We start from the raw sequence: 17,530 nt of genomic DNA, 5'->3' as shown, positions 1-17,530 counted from the left end.
TGATTGGCTGATTAGATATTGCATTAGTCAGCAGGTGTACTGGTGTACCTAATAAAGTGGCCACTGAGTGTGCATGAACAGCCACAATTTCCACGGATGAACAAACATTTCTTCTACATTCTGTGTAAGAGTTGTTCTGGTTGAAATACTTCAGTTCTGTTTTGCCTGAAGAGCCAATGCCCTAGTTTGTTACTGTCCGTGGTCAAACTCCCATCTGGCACTGAATTACCTCAATAACACAAATTTACGCCTCCTTGCATAGCACAGAGGGTAAATTTTCAAATATACTAAAATACCTGATGATTTAAATGATCTCTCCAGTTGTTAGATCATTTTGCAAAACCCAAAGCCAGCATTAGTCGTACTTAACTCTCTATCAACCTCACCCTACCCCCCCCGATGTCTTCATTATGTCTGCAATGTTACCCACTCCGTTCGATCACTATCTGGATAACGTGTTGTCTGCCGTCTGCCCAGTTCCATTGTGAACCAGCCTGGAGAGTTAACGCTGCGACGGGAGTTTCTGAGGTTGCAACAGGAGAGTGCGAGCCGCCCGACATCTCAGCAGCAGCAGCAGCGACTGTCACAGCAGCAAATGCGCGACCAGGAACAGCACAAGAAGAACCTGCTGGCTGAGCGTCAGAAGCGGATCGACCAGCAGAAGGAGCAGAGAAGGTGGCTGGAAGATGTAAGAATTTAAGCTTTGCTTTCAGTTCTTTGTGTCGATGCTTTTGGGAAGAGCTCTCCTTTCACCCTATTGTCCTGATGAAGGGTCTCAACCCAAAATGTTGACTGTTTAGTCCCTTCTGTAGATGCTGTTTGACCTGCTGAGTTCCTCCGGCATTTTGTGGATGCTCACATTGTTGTTGCTGGTTGTTGGGTGAAGGGGGGGGGGGTCCGCTCTTCTCTCCTTTTCCACTTGCCACTCTGGCACCCCTGTCTACCCTTCTCTTCTCCTTACCTGCTCATCACCTCCCTCTGGTTCCTCTCATCCTTCCCTTTCTCCCGTGAACCACTCTTCTCCCCAATCAGATTCCTTCTTCTTCAGCCCTTTACCTCTTCCACCTATCACCTCCCAGCTTCTAACTCCATCTGCCCCCCCACCCCCGTTCCAACCTACTTTCCTACTCACCTGGTCTCACGTATCACCTGCCAGCTTGTACTCCTTCCCACCCCCACCTTCTTATGCTGGCTTCTGCCCACCTCCTTTCCAGTCCTGATTGAAGGGCCTTAGCCTGAGACATCGACTGTTTATTCCCCTCAATAGAGGCTGCCTGACTTGTTGAGCTTCTCCAGTATTTTGTGTGTGTTGCAAATGCATCAGAAGCTGGAGAGGTCTCTGCATTTGTTGTTTGCAGTTGATGGTAACTTTTTCTGTCTGTATGTGCATTGGATATTAAACTGAAACGCTCTCCAAACAAAATTTACCTTTATAACATAGCTCACAGCTTATATCATAGTCATATCTTTCTTAAAGGTATCCCAAATCATGCTGCAACCAATGATGTGTGTTTGATGTATTGTCAAACTAACATAAGGTAATATTAAAATTATTGTTCCTTTATGTTTTTTATTTCAAGGACCTGCCCCTTTCTCTGCAACTTTACACTTGTTAATCACAGTTTTTACTGATGAAACATCATTAAAACAAAATTTTAACTCATCTTTTCTATCCACAGATGTTGACTGATCTTATGAGTATTTCAAGTAATTTCTGTATTGTTAATTTAACTAATTATGTCTCTTTCTTAAAATTGCTATTTTATAACTTGCCTCTTTTAAAAGAAAACTATGCAGAAGCCTGCATTTGCCAGGTTAAGAATCATAAAACTTAAACAACCATGATGGCTTTGTTCTCATGACCTCTATTGTGATTGAGAGGTGATTTATTCATTGGTGTTGTGTCAGGTACACGGTGAGGGTTCTTTCACTTTAACTTCTTTCACTTTTCATGAACAATAATAATAAATCTGCTTTGCTTCAGTAACTTTATTGCCAAAAGTGCAGCTTTCCTAGTGACTAATGTTTACAGTGACCTACTTTCCTCAGGCAAGATGGCAGATGGAGTTCAATCCAGGAAGTGTAAAGTGATTTGGAAAGTGGAATTTGAAGGCACTCTGCAGGGGTAATGGCAGGATCCTTAGCATCCTTAGCAGTGTGGAGCAACAGAGATCTTGGGGTCCATGTCCATAGGTCCCACAAAGTTGCCACACAGGTTGATAGGGTTGTTAAGAAGGCATATGATGTGTTGGTGGCCACCATTAATTGGGAGACTGCATTCAAAAGTCACGAGGTAATACTGCAGCTCTATAAAACCCTGGTTAGAGCACACTTGGAATATTATATCTGTTCTGGTCACCTCACTGTAGGAAAGGGGTGGAAGCTTTAATGGGGGTGCAGAAGATATTTACCAGGATGCTGCCTGGATTAGAGAGCATGGCTTTGGAGCAAAGGAGGATGAGAGGTGACTTGATAGTGGTGTACAGGGTGATAAGAGGCATGGGTTGAGTGGACAGCCAGAGACTTTTTCCCAAAAGGCATAATTTTAAGGTGATTGGAGCAAAGTATAAAGGAAGTTGTCAGAATTAGTTTTTTCACTCAGAAAGTGATATGTGGATGGAATGTACTGCCGGGGTGGTGGTAGATGCAAATACATTAGGGATGTTTAAGGGACTCTTGGATGGGCACGTGAATGAAATAAAAATGGAGGGTTTTCTGGGTGGGTAGGGTTAGATTGATATTGGAGTAGGTTAAAAGGTTGCACAGTATTGTGGACTGAATGGCCTGTACTGTTCTATGTTAAGTTCTTTTCGTTTTTTGTTTATGAGCCTGTCCTGCCATTTTATTAACACGGAGCCACCATTCATAGCGTCATAACAAGCTACAGCATATAAACCTCGACCGTCCATTTACACTTATCCTGCATTAACCCCTTTGTTTATTCTCCCTTCATTCTCGTCAAACTCCCCACTCATCCACTAACTAGCGGCAATATACAGTGGCTGATTAACCTACCAATCATTCCTGAGCTAATCTAGCCTCTGGGTGAGGATGTAAAGTGGACAGTGCCTGATATGAATCTTTCTTGGTCCTCACCTCTCTTAGTAAATGGGGAGATTTATAAAAGCTGAAACGATATTGGCCAGTGCCGAAGTTACACAAAGTGTTGGCCTGCTGGGTTGCCAGCGAAAACGACAAGTGGACTGGTAAAATAGGTGATAATCTTGGACAAGAGTCATTTTTGCCGCTGCCTCCCCACAGCACCACAAGAGGGAAGAGGAGCAGCGGAGGCAGCAGGAGAGTGTGAAGAAGGCAGAGCAGAAGGAGAGGCACGGGAAGGAACTGAGGAGTAAAGAAGGAAAGGAAGAAATGAGGTGGGCGGAGGAGGAGAGGTGGAAAATAGTGGAAGGGAAAAGGAAAGCTGAAATAAAGCAGGTATGCATCTTCCCATTCAGATTCAGTTTTAGATTTATTTCAGATTCAAATTCAGATTAATTTATTTATCACATGTGCATCAAAACATACAATGAAATGTGTAGTTTGTGCTAACAATCTAGGGACGTGCTGGGGGCAGCCCGCAAGCATCATAAATACAAGAAAGTCTGCAGATGCTGAAAATCCAAAGCAACACACACACAAAGTGCTGGACAAAGTCAATAAATCAGGCAGCATCAATGGAAATGTACACATCGTCAGAGTTTCGGGCTGAGACCCTTCAACAGAACTGAGAAGGAAGGGGGAAGCTGCCAGAATACAAAGGTGGGGGGAAAAAAGGAGGATACCTGGAAGGTGAAAGGTGAAGCCAGGCGGGTGGGAACAGTAAAGGGCTGGAGAGGAAGGAACCTGATAGGAGAGGAGACTGGACCATAGGAGAAAGGGAAGGGGGGGAAGTGATAAGCAGGTGAGAAGAGGTAAACGGTCAACATGGGGATAGAGGAAGGCCGAGGGTTGGGGGTTGTGGAAATTCGTCTACCAGAAGGAGAAACTGATATTCATGCCATCAGATGAGAGGCTACTCGGGTGGAATATACGGTGTTGCTCCTCCACCCTGAGGGTGGCTCATCTTGGCACAAGAGGTGACAATGGACTGACATGGCAGAACGGGAATGGGAATTGAAACTGACATGTGTGTGTCGCTACACCTGCGTGTGCAAACATAGCATGCCCACCTGTACGATTTGATGATTCGACGTACATGTGACAAATAAAGCTAATCTAAATCTTATCCTATAAATCTGGGTAACACATTTTAGGTACAGCAGGATCCCATATTATCAGCAGCAGAGGTGAGTTCAGTAGCAATACCAATGACCACATCTCCCCACCTACTGCTCTCCCTTCTCATTGGCAAGCTGCTGATGGAGTAGGCGAGCATTTCCTTCCCTCTTTCTATTCCACACACCTGAACTGAAGGTACAACAGTCAGGCTCCTGAACCAGCATGGATAACTATATTCACCACAACTCCGAACTAATTCCATGACCTACGGAGTCACTATCAAGGGCTTGATACTTTATACTTTCTACTTTATTGTTGCCAAACAATTGATACTAGAACGTACAATTATCATAGCGATATTTGATTCTGCGCTTCCCGCTCCCTGGATTACAAATCAATAGTAAATATTAAAAATTTAAATTATAAATCATAAATAGAAAATATAAAAATGGAAAGTAAGGTAGTGCAAAAAAATGAGAGGCAGGTCTGGATATTTGGAGGGTACGGCCCAGATCCGGGTCAGGATCCGTTCAGCAGTCTTATCATAGTTGGAAAGAAGCTGTTCCCAAATCTGGCCGTACGAGTCTCCAAGCTCCTGAGCCTTCTCCCGGAGGAAAGGAACGAAAAGTGTGTTGGCTGGGTGGGTCATGTCCTTGATTATCCTGGCAGTACTGCTCCAACATGTTCAGCTCATGTTCTCAGAATGATGTACTGTATATATGCACGTTTTTATCTATTTATTTGTTTATTTATTTATTGTGCAAGCTGTCTTCTTTTGCACATTTGTTGTTGGTCGGCCTTTGTTTATCCATCATCAAGGACCCCCACCATTCAGGCTATGCGCTCTTCTCACTGCTACCATCGGGCTGGAGGTACAGGAGCCTTCGGTCCCACATCACCAGGATCAGGAACACCTATTGCCCTTCGACCATCTGGCTTGCGAACTGCTGTGAATAACTTCACTTACCTCAACTCTGAGCTGATTCTAGCACCTATAGACTCACTTTCAAGGACTCTACCACTCACTTTCTCAGTATTATTTTATTTGCACAGTTTCTCTTTTGCATAATTGGTTGTTTGTCAGCCTTTGGTTATGTATAGTTCTTCATAAATTGTTTTGTATTTCTTTATTTTACTGTAAATCCCAGCAAGGAAATGAACCTGAAAGTAGTACAATACTATATAAAAGTCTTAGGCACTCTATATACCATATGTGCACAGAAACATAGCTTAAGACCTTTGCACAGTACTGCAGTAATTTTATGTATTGCACTGTACTGCAAGAAGTTTATGTACTGCACAGTACTGCAGTAATTTTATGTATTGCACTGTACTGCAAGAAGTTTATGTACTGCACAGTACTGCAGTAATTTTATGTATTGCACTGTACTACTGCTGCAAATACAAACAAAATTCATGACATATATGAGTGATGATAAACCTGATTCTGATGTGGGTCTCTATTGTGGACTGAGAGTGGGAAGGGGACAGGGAGAGGGGAATCATGGTTAGGAAAAGGGGAAGGGAGAGGGGAGGGGGCAGGAAGCACCAGGGAGACATTCTGTAATGATCAATAAACTAATTGTTTGGGATCAAATGACCTTGCCTGGTGTCTCAGGGCTGGGTGTGTCTGCACCTGAGCCAACACCCCCCCCCCCACCTCTGCCACTCCTTCTCTGCCACCTGTCCCACACCCTTCCCACAGTGCCCACCTTGACATTCCCAACATCCTTTGCTCCCACCAGATCTACAAACCCACTCTCCCCTCCACGTTGACAAATACAGTATTGTGCAAAAGTCTTAGGCCCCCTAGCTATATGTATGTGCCAAAGACTTTTGCACAGTGCTGTATATGGTGACAATAAATAATAATTAACTTTGAACATTGAACTTTGAATCTCTGGTATTAACAATGCACATTACTCGGCAACATACGGGCAGGGTACAGAGGTGGTGGATCACTGGTGTCGGGTGGATATGCTGCCAGGAAAACACAAGGGAAGAATGTTGCATGTGCCAGCTCAGTGAATGGGCTGCTGAATGCAGATGGAAGCCACAGTGAACTCCTTGACTCCGTGCTGGGCCTTGCTAGGAATCCACATTGCAAAGGGCTGCAACACCCTGGTATCAACTGAATCAGAATTAGATTTATTACCATTGAATTGTACGACATAAAATTTGTTGTTTTTGTAGCAGCAGTACATAGCAAACATATAAAATTACTATAAGTTACAAAAATCAAATCGTGCAAAAAGAGGAATAATAATGTAGCGTTCATGGGCTTTTGGAACATTCAAAAATTTGATGACAGAGAGGAAGAAGCCGTTCCTAAATTTTTTTGTTGTTCTTCTCGCCATTGCCATTTCTTTAGTATTTGTCTGTTTTTTATGAGGCCAGGTTGCTAGCTTGATGCTCAGCCCAGCAAAGTGGAAAGTGTACAACTGGAGGCCCAATTCAAACCCAGAACCATCCACCTCAAAGTCTGGTGTGGATGCCACTACACCACTGGCCAGCCTAAATCACTTTCAGGATTTCCAAATTTGATATCCAAATCAAAAGGTCATTCTTCACACTCCTGTATCTCCTCCCCTACAACCATAAGATATTGGAGGAAAATTAGGGTATAGAAACATAGAAAACCTACAGCACAATACAGGCCCTTTGTCCACAAAACTGTGCCGAACACCTCCTTACCTTAGAAATTACCTAAGGTTACCCATAGTCCTCTATTTTTCTGAGCTCCATATACCTGTCCAAGAGTCTCTTAAAACAGTGGTCCCCAACCTCCGGGCCGCAGACCGATATCGGGCCGCGAAGCATGCAGGGGTGCAGCGGTAGCCGGAGCGCACCCAGCACATCTTTAAGAAAAAAGCTGAAATAAACAAGCTAGTTAATTAGGAGCCACCCAGAAGCCAGTATTCATTAGAGGAACTGAGGTGGAGAGGGTCAATAACTTCAAATTCTTTGGCATTAAGGATTGACGTTTCTCTCTCTGAAAGGTGTCAGAGGATCTGTCCTGGGACCAGCACATAACTGTTGTTACAAAGAAAGCACGGCAGCGCCTATACTTTATTAGAAATTTGTGCAGATTCAACATGTCACCTCGATCCTGACAGCCTTGCTTTTCAACCTGTCTGGGCTGGCGTATAAATTGACCAAAGGATGGAACAGCTAAAGGCTCCAGCGCCCTGGAAGGAGGAGTGAACATCATGTAGAGCAAGTGAAATCGGCAATCACCTCCGATCTGGGCTGACATTTATGTGCCGGGCAGCACCTAATTAATTAGCTTGTTTATTTCAGCTTTTTCCTTAAAGATATGCTGGGTGCGTTCCGGCTACTGCTGCACCCCTGCATGCTTTGCGGCCCAGTATCAGTCTGCGGCCTGGAAGTTGGGGACCAATGTAAAGACCCTATCGTATCCACCTCCACCACTGTTGCCGGCAGCCTATTCCACGCACTCACCACTCTCTGTATAAAAAAACTTACCCCTGACATCTCCTCTGTACCTTCTTCAAAGCATCTTAAAACTGGGTCCTCTTGTGCTAGCCATCTCAGCCCTGGGAAAAAGCCTCTGTCTATCCATATGATCAAAGCCTCTCGTCATCTTATACACCTCTATGAGGTCACCTCTCATCTTCTGTCACTCCAAGGAAAAAAGGCTGAGTTCACTCAACCTATTCTCATAAGGCATGCTCCCCAATCCAAGCAATATCCTTGTAAATATCCTCTGCACCCCTTCTATTGTTTCCACATCCATCCTATAGTGAGGCAACCAGAACTGAGCACAGTATCCAAGTTAGGTCTGACCAGGGTCCTATATAGCTGCAACATTATCTCTCAGCTCCTAAACTCAATCCCACGATTGATGAAGGCCAATGCACCGTATGCCTTCTTAACCACAGAGTCTACCTGTGCAACAATTTTGAGTGATATTTGGCTCATCGAGTCCACAACACCATTCCATCATGGCTGATTTATTATCCCTCTCAAACTCATTCTCCTGCCTTTGATGTCCTTACTAATCAAGAACTTATCAACCCCCACTTTAAATGTATCCAATGACTTGGCCTCCACAGCTGCCTGTGGCAATTAATTCCACAAATTCACCACCCTCTGGCTAAAGAAATTCCTCCTCATCTCTGTTCTAAAGAGACATCTTTCTAATCTGAGATCTCTGGCACTAGACTTGCCCACTATGGAAAGCATCTTCTCCGTGTCCACTCTATCTAGGCGTTTCGATATTCCATAGGTTTCAATAAGATCCTCCTGACGTCATTGGACAGTTGCATAGAATAAGGCACTGATTTGCAGACTTAATATGGAATATGTATTTTGTGGTAGATAATATTTTTTCTTTATAAGATTTACTAAGGATTAGTGAGTTGTGAGCATGCTATGTTGGTGGTAGAAGCTTGGTTACACCTGTGGGCTGTTCTCCAGCACAATCCGCAGCTGGCACCTTCCCCCGTCCTAATGGTGTCTCAGCCTGAAACATCGACTGTTTATTCCTTTCCATGGATGCTGCCTGATCTGCTGAATTCCGACAGCATTTTGTGTGTGTTGCTGGCAGTTAGTATAACACTATCACAGCCCCAGTGACCCTATAACACTATCACAGCGCCAGTGACCCGGGTTCAATCCCCACCACTGCCTGTATGAAGTTTGTATGTTCTCCCCTTGACCACATGGGTTTCATCCGGGTGCTCCAGTTTCCTCCCACAGTCCAAAGATATCATGCTGTATCTCTAAATAAAAAAAAACAAATGAAGGGCTTTGTGGGAGGGAAGGGTTGCATTGATCTTGAAGTAGTTTAAAGGGTCAGCACAGCACTGTGAGCCAAAGGGCTTGTACTGTGCTGCACTGTTCTACGTTCTATCGATAGTCTACACTTTCCCTACTGCAATTAAACTTGCCTTCACAAAGCATTAGTTAGTTCATCCATTGTCTCTGAGTTGATGTGATGTACATTTTGCCTATTCACAGGCAGATGGTCTTCCAGAATCTTGGATGAATGAAAGCTCCAAAATAATGGACCATCCTCACCAGCAGGTACAGGAATACTGACTACTGATTTTAGCAATGCCCCCCTACTGTTTGTACTTTTGCTATTGCAGGGCATCACATGGATGGGAGAAAACCCTTCTTACTGCGGATGGAACACTGTTGCAGCAGGTAGAGCTGCTGTCCCATCTGCTCCAGTTCAATTCTGACCTCAGGAGCTCTTTCCAGCTGTCTCTGAAACCACTCTGTTTCCTCTGGGTACTCCGATTTCCTCCCTCATCCCAAAAATCCTCAGTTTGGGGTATATTAATTCTTATTCTTCTTCTTTAAAAACTAGCACTCTTGCTGGAGCATAAGCTGCCAACCTCTGTCCTGGGCCAGTCATCCACACTTTCAAGGTTTGGTCTTTCGAAAATCCTTTCTCTCCCAGGAATGAGGTCTGGAGCTTCTGATGATATTTCCAGTAACAGGATGGGGTTGCTAGCCCCATGCCCAATGCTCTTCCTTTTGCTTGGGATCGTCCATGATAAAGTTGCTACATTAGTTGGCCACTGAAAATTGCCCCCAGCTTGCAGGTGAGAGGTAGAATGTAGGCTGAACTGGTGGGATTAAGGTGAGAATGAAGTTAAAGTAGAATTAACATAAGGCTAGGTACTGGCAACTGTGCTGAAGCAGGGTAGGCCAACTGTTTATTGCTCTCCAAGGTGTTGCCTAATCTACTGAGTTCCTCCAGCATTTTGGATAGATATATGGACAGGAAAGGAATGGAGGGTTATGGGCTGAGTGCAGGTCGGTGGGACTAGGTGAGAATAAGAGTTCGGCATGGACTAGAAGGGCCGAGATGGCCTGCTTCCGTGCTGTAATTGTTATATGGTTATTTTGTGTGTGCTGTTGGTGGGCTGAAGGACCCGTTTCTGTGCCAAGTCTCTCTGTGACTCTAATTCTGATTTGCAAGCAAAAGCCTGATGGAACAATATAGCATCAGAGAATGAAGCAAGCAAAAGCCTGATGGAACAATATAGCATCAGAGAATGAAGCATATTCCCTGTTTTCTAAAGCTCTTATGGCCAATAAAGAGAATCAAGAATTAGATAAAATAAAAAGAAGAACATGGACTTGAACAGAAGATCATGGTTGTGGTAGTGAGAGAGATGAAGAATCAGCACTTTCAAGAATTTGTAGAATGTCTGCGAGATGGCTTTTTAGAACAGCTTGTTGTTGAGCCTACTAGGGGATCGGCTATACTAGATTGGGTATTGTGTAATGAACCGGAGGTGATTGGAGAGATTGAGGTGAAGGAACCCTTAGGAGGCAGTGATCATAACATGATTGAATTCACTGTGAAATTAGAAAAAGAGAAGCCGAAATCTGATGTGTCGGTATTTCAGTAGAGTAAAGGAAATTACAGTGGCATGAGAGGAACTGGCCAAAGTTGACTGGAAAGAGACACTGGCGGGAAAGACAGCAGAGCAGCAGTGGCTGGAGTTTATGCGAGAAATGAGGAATGTGCAAGACAGGTATATTCCAAAAAAGAAGAAATTATCGAGTGGAAAAAGGATGCAACCGTGGTTGACAAGAGAAGTCAAAGCCAAAGTTAAAGCAGAGCAGAGGGCATACAAGGAAGCAAAAATTAGTGGGAAGAGAGAGGACTGGGAAGTTTTTAAAACCTTACAAAAGGAAACCAAGACGTCATTAAGAGAGAAAAGATTAACTATGAAAGGAAGCTAGCAAATAATATCGAAGAGGATACTAAAAGCTTTTTCAAGTATATAAAGAGTAAAAGACAGGTGACAGTAGATATAGGACCGATAGAAAATGATGCTGGAGAAATTGTAATGGGAGATGAGGAGATGGCAGAGGAACTGAACAAGTATTTTGCATCAGTCTTCACTGAGGAAGACAGCAGTATACCGGACACTCAAGCGTGGCAGGGAAGAGAAGCGTGCGCAGTCACAATTACGACAGAGAAAGTACTCAGGAAGCTGAATAGGCTAAAGGTAGATAAATCTCCTGGACCAGATGGAATGCACCCTCGTGTTCTGAAGGAAGTAGCTGTGGAGATTGTGGAGGCATTAGCGATGATCTTTCAAAAGTTGATAGATTCTGGCATGGTTCCAGAGGACTGGAAGATTGCAAATGTCACTCCGCTATTTAAGAAGGTGGCAAGGAAGCAAAAAGGAAATTATAGACCTGTTAGCTTGACATCCGTGGTTGGGAAGTTGTTGGAGTTGATTGTCAAGGATGAGGTTACAGAGTACCTGGAGGCATATGACAAGATAGGCAGAACTCAGCATGGATTCCTTAAAGGAAAATCCTGCTTGACAAACCTATTACAATTTTCTGAGGAAATTACCAGTAGGCTAGACAAGGGAGATGCAGTGGATGTTGTATATTTGGATTTTCAGAAGGCCTTTGACAAGGTGCCACACATGAGGCTACTTAACAAGATAAGAGCCCATGGAATTACGGGAAAGTTACATATGTGGACAGAGCGTTGGCTGATTGGCAGGAAACAGAGAGTGGGAATAAAGGGATCCTATTCTGGTTGGCTGCCGGTTACCAGTGGTGTTCCGCAGGGATCAGTGTTGGGGCCGCTTCTTTTTACATTGTACATCAACGATTTAGATTATGGAATAGGTGGCTTTGTGGCTAAGTTTGCTGATGATACGAAGATAGGTGGAGGGGCCGGTAGTGCTGAAGAAACGGAGAGTCTGCAGAGAGACTTGGATAGATTGGAAGAATGGGCAGAGAAGTGGCAAATGAAGTACAATGTTGGAAAGTGTATGGTTATGCACTTTGGCAGAAAAAATAAACTGGCAGACTATTATTTAAATGGGGAAAGAATTCAAAGTTCTGAGATGTTCCCAAAGTTCTCTTGGGAGTCCTCGTACAGGATACCCTTAAAGTTAACCTCCAGGTTGAGTCAGTAGTGAAGAAGGCGAATGTAATGTTGGCATTCATTTCTAGAGGAATAGAGTATAGGAGCAGGGATGTGATGTTGAGGCTCTATAAGGCGCTGGTGAGACCTCACTTGGAGTACTGTGGGCAGTTTTGGTCTCCTTATTTAAGAAAGGATGTGCTGACGTTGGAGAGGGTACAGAGAAGATTCACTAGAATGATTCAGGGAATGAGAGGGTTAACATATGAGGAACGTTTGTCCGCTCTTGGACTGTATTCCTTGGAGTTTAGAAGAATGAGGGGAGACCTCATAGAAACATTTCGAATGTTAAAAGGCATGGACAGAGTGGATGTGGCAAAGTTGTTTCCCATGATGGGGGAGTCTAGTACGAGAGGGCATGATTTAAGGATTGAAGGGCGCCCTTTCAGAACAGAAATGCAAAGAAATTTTTTTGGTCAGAGGGTGGTGAATCTGTGGAATTTGTTGCCACGGGCAGCAGTGGAGGCCAAGTCATTGGGTGTATTTAAGGCAGAGATTGATAGGTATCTGAGTAGCCAGGGCATCAAAGGTAATGGTGAGAAGGCAGGGGAGTGGGACTAAATAGGAGAAAATGGATCAGTTCATGATAAAATGGTGGAGCAGACTCGATGGGCCGAATGGCCGACTTCTGCTCCTTTGTCTTATGGTTAAAGAAAGATAGTCAGTCCATCAAAGTGAAGATCATAGTAAAATTTACTATCACAGGCACATACACTCAATGGCCTCCTATACCTGCATAATAAATTAGGCACTGAGTGTATGCTACTGCTGTAGCCCATCCACTTCAAAGTTCAACGTGTTGTGTATTCAGGGATGATCTTCCTCATACTGTTGAAACCTGTGGTTATTCGAGTTACTGTCACCTTCCTGACAGTTTGAACCAGTCTGGCCATTGTCCCCTGAACTCTCTCATTAGCAAAGATTTTACGCCCACAGAACTGCCACTCAACTAGATGTTGTTTTGTTTTCCACACCATTCTCTGTAAACTCTAGAGACTGTTGTGCATGAAGATCCTAGGAGATCAGCAGTTTCTGAGATACTCAAACGCCTCCCCCCTCCCTCTGGCATCAACAATCATTCCAGAGTCAAAGTCACTTAGATCACATTTCTTCCCCATTCTGACGTTTGGTTGGAACAACAACTGAACCTCTTGACCATGTCTACATGCTTTTATGCATAGAGTTGCTGCCACATTTTGGCTGCTTAGGTACTTGCATTAATGAGCAAATGTATCAGTGTACCTGATAAAGTGGCCACTGAGTATACGTTTCCAAATACTTCTTTGAGCTTCATTTCCTCAAAAGCCATTACTCGAGAATAAAGAAATACAAATAGCAGGTAAAAGAACTGTACATAAAAAAGACTAACATGCAATCAATGTGCAAAACTACATTCAAAGTTCAAAATAAATGTACTATTGAAGTACATATATGTCACCATATATTCCCTTCAGATACATTTTACTTGCAAGTATTCACAGTAGAACAAAGAAATACAATAGAATTAATGAAAAACTGCACACGACTGACAAACAACCAATGTGCAAAAGAAGATAAACTGAACAAGTAAAAGAAATAGATATTCTACATACCCACATAGATAGATAGATGGATAATACCGAAAACATGAGTTGTAGAATCCTTTAAAATAAGTCCATAGAAAATGACTGACAAATAACTATAGCAGGACCACATGTATCCCTATATGTCAGTGTCCATACCTTTTGACAAGGTTCTGGGATGAAAACTATATTCTTCAAAGTTTATCTGACATTATGCAATCAAAGTAGTAGTTGAAAGGTATTCCCTTTGAATAGAAGTGTAGTTAACCCCATGTCAATCCAGTTGCCTGAGTAGGTTTTCTCAGCAATAGTAAAAAGTTCAGAGAGGTTGTTATAGGTAAAAACATATGCTAAAGATATTTAGCAGTGTCAGCAGCTGAGCAGAATTCCTGGAAATCATAAAAACTCTGGTAACATAGAGATTGATCTATCCAAGTGGAACTTTAAACATTATTGTAACTGAGGTTCAAAGTAATGTCACTACATACAACTCTGAGATTCATTTTCTTGTGGGTAATCAAAGTAAATCCAAGAAACACAATAGAATCAATCAAAGACTGCACCGAACAGGGCGGGCAGCAACCAATGTGCAAAAGTAAAAGCAACAAACTCTGCAAGTACAAAAAGAAGCAATAATCGTAGCATTAAACAATTAGAGGTACACAGTGTCTATGTAAATCTTCATAAAGCCACAATACAAACCCTATTAGAATAGTTCAAAAGTTCCTAGCAATTGACAAATGAGTGCATTTGGCTATGCCTGTAACTCAGGTTTTACCAGCTTGAGCTGAGAAAAAATAAATAATAATAATTAATAAGCAATAAATATTGAGAAAATGGGATTAAGAGTCATTGAAAGTGAGATCAATTCAGTGGGATTAGTTAAGAGCTGAGGTGAATGGAGTGAAGTTACCCCTCTGGATCAGGAGCCTGATGGGTGAGGTGTAATAACTGTTCCAGAACCTGGTGGTGTGGATCCTAAAGCTCCTGTACCTTCCTCCTGATGGCAGCAGAGAGAAGAGAGCCTGACCTAGATGGTGGGAGTTTCTTGATGATGGATGCTGATTTCCTGCAACAGCACTCCGGGTAGATGTACTCAGTGGTGGGAAGAGCTTGACCCGTGATGGACCGGACTATATGTAGGATTTTCCATTGAAGGGCATTGCTGTTCCCATACCAGGCTATGATGCAGCCAGTCAATATACTCTCTACCACACATCAATAGAAGTTTGTCAAAGTTTTAGATGACATGCTGATTCTTCTCAAACTTCTAAGAAAGCAAGGGTGCTGTTGTACTTTCTTCATAATTGCACTTACAGTGGCTATAAAAAATATTCACCCACCTTGGTAGTTTTCATGTTTTATAGTCTTATTACATCAAATCACAATGGGTTTAATTTAGCTTTTTTGATACTGATCAACAGAAAAAGACTCTTCGTGTCAAAGTGAAAACAGATCTATACAAAGTAATTTAAATTAGTTACAAATTTCAAACACAAAGTAAGTGATTGCATAAGTATTCACCCCTTCAAGTCAGTATTTAGTAGATGCACCTTTGGCAGCAATTACAGACTTGAGTCTGTGTGGATAGGTTTCTATAAGCTTTGCACATCTGCACTCTGCAAGTTTTCCCCATTCTTCTTTGCAAAACTACTCAAGTTCTGTCAGGTTGCATGGGGATCATGAGTGAACAGCATTTTTCAAGTCCAGCCACAAATTCTCAATTGAATTAGGGTCTGAACTCTGACTTGGCCACACCAATACATTAACTTTGTTGTTTTTAAGCCTTTCCTGTATAGCTTTGGCTTTATGCTTGGTGTCATTGTCTTGCTGGACAACAAATCTTCTCCCAAGTCCCATTTCTATTGGAGACTACATTAGGTTTTCCTCCAGAATTTCCCTGTATTTTGCTGCATTCATTTTATCCTGTACATTTACAAACCTTCCATGGCCTGCTGCAGTGAAGTATCCCCACAGCATGATGCAGCCACCACCACGCTTCACGGTAGGGATGATGTGTGTGCGGTTTTTGGCTTACTCTAAACATAGTGTTTAGTCTGATGGCCAAAAAGCTCAATTTTGGTTTCATCAGACCATAGAACCTTCTTCCAGCTGACCTCAGAGTCTCCCACATGCCTTCTGGCAAACTCCAGCTGAGATTTCATACGAGTTTTTCTCAATAGTGTCTTTCTCTTTGCCACTCTCCCATAAAGCTGCAACTGGTGAAGCACCCAGGCAACAGCTGTTGTATGTGCAGTCTCTCCCATCTCAGCCATTGAAGCTTGTAACCCCTCCAGGTCTCTTGGTGGTCTTCCTCACTAGTCCACTTCTTGCATGATCACTCAATTTAAGAATTTATGAGGATAGCCTGCTCTACGCAGATTTACAGCTGTGCCATATTCTTTCCATTTCTTGATGATTGACTTATCTCTACACCAAGGGATATTCAGTGACTTGGAAATTTTCTTGTATCCATCTCCTGACTTTACAATAACCTTTTCGTGGAGTTGCTTAGAATGTTGTTTTGTCTTCATGGTGTAGTTTTTGCCAGGATTCTGACTCACCAGCAGTTGGACCTTCCAGATACAGGTGTATTTTTACTGCAATCAATTGAAACTCCTTGACTGTGCACAGGACTCCAAAAACAGATCGCAATTTAACTAATTATGTGATGTCTAAAACCAATTGGCTGCACCAGTGATGATTTGATTTGGTGTGTCTTATTAAAGAGGGGGGGGCAATACTTATTCAGTCAATTATTTTGTGCTTTATATTTGTAGTTAATATAGATCACTTTGTAGAGATCCATTTTCACTTTGACATGCAAGTGCCTTTCTGTTGATCAGTGTCAAAAAAGCTAAATTAAATCCACTGTGATTCAATGCTGTAAAACAATAAAACCTGGAAACTTCCGGGAGGGTAGGGGGGTTAATTACTTTTTATAAGCACTATATGTGCTGGACCCAGGACAGCTCCTCGGAAATGAATTCACCGAGGAATTTAAAGTTGCTGACCCTCAATGAGGTCATCCTATTCTTGCCTAAGCTTTTCTCTGCTTTTTATTTAGGGAGCAGAAAGACGAAAGAAAATAGACGATGGTTTAGCTCAATTACACAATAAACTGGACAAGACGGGTCTTGGCCCCCGTGTACCTGCACACTGTGACTCCACAAACAGCGGCAGAGCAAATCACAACTCTGCTCTGACAAGTCCCACGGACTTACAGGTAAGTATGTTCTCACGATGCCAGTAATAAAAACATGCTCTGTTATTCAATCATCCTTGTATCGAATTATAGGTTGCTGGAATTGTTAGATGCAGAAGCAGGCCATTCAGCCCATCTCTCTTTGTTATTCAGCGAGGACCAATCCCATGCAGTCCCCAGTTTGACCTATGAATTATTCCCTCTTATTCCTCCTCAAAGGTCCTGATTAGCACTGACCTACTATCTACAGTACTGTGCAAAAATCTTAGGCACCCTAGCTCTGTATATTTTCCTAATACTTTTGCACAATACTATAGTCATTTTATGTATTACACTATACTGCTGCCACAAAAAAAAATTTCATGGCAGATGTGAGTGATGATAAACCTGATTCTGATATGAGTTTCTACTGTGGACTGAAGGGGGCAAGGAGAGGGGAATCATAGTTGGGAAAAGGAGAAGGGAGAGTGGAAGGTGCAGGAAACACCAGAGGGAAACTCCGTAATGATCTATAAACCAGTTGTTTGGAATCAAATGACCTTGCCTGGTGTCTCAGGGCTGGGTGTGTCTGCATCTGTGCCAACCACCCCCACCCCCCCGGCCCCA

At 42.9% G+C, this 17,530-nt stretch overlaps 1 protein-coding gene across 4 annotated transcripts in view; it reads left to right on the top strand.

Moving 5' to 3' along the window:
* The window catches only part of si:zfos-2326c3.2 (mitogen-activated protein kinase kinase kinase kinase 4), a 349,204-nt gene that overhangs the window by 191,661 nt on the left and 140,013 nt on the right, over window positions 1-17,530 (top strand). For 2 of the 4 annotated variants that reach the window (XM_063061134.1, XM_063061135.1), the window contains exons 12-15: window positions 478-688; window positions 3,262-3,435; window positions 9,202-9,267; window positions 16,787-16,945. In XM_063061134.1, the coding sequence (XP_062917204.1) occupies window positions 478-688; window positions 3,262-3,435; window positions 9,202-9,267; window positions 16,787-16,945 (610 nt within the window). The remainder of the gene's footprint in view (window positions 1-477; window positions 689-3,261; window positions 3,436-9,201; window positions 9,268-16,786; window positions 16,946-17,530) is intronic. The other 2 variants (XM_063061137.1, XM_063061138.1) reach the window with 2 other exon arrangements.

Source organism: Mobula hypostoma, chromosome 10, assembly GCF_963921235.1.
Source record: "Mobula hypostoma chromosome 10, sMobHyp1.1, whole genome shotgun sequence".
Classification (NCBI taxonomy): Eukaryota; Metazoa; Chordata; class Chondrichthyes; order Myliobatiformes; family Myliobatidae; genus Mobula; species Mobula hypostoma.
Note: the sequence above shows the minus strand (reverse complement) of the source record. Positions and strands in the feature narration are given on the sequence as shown.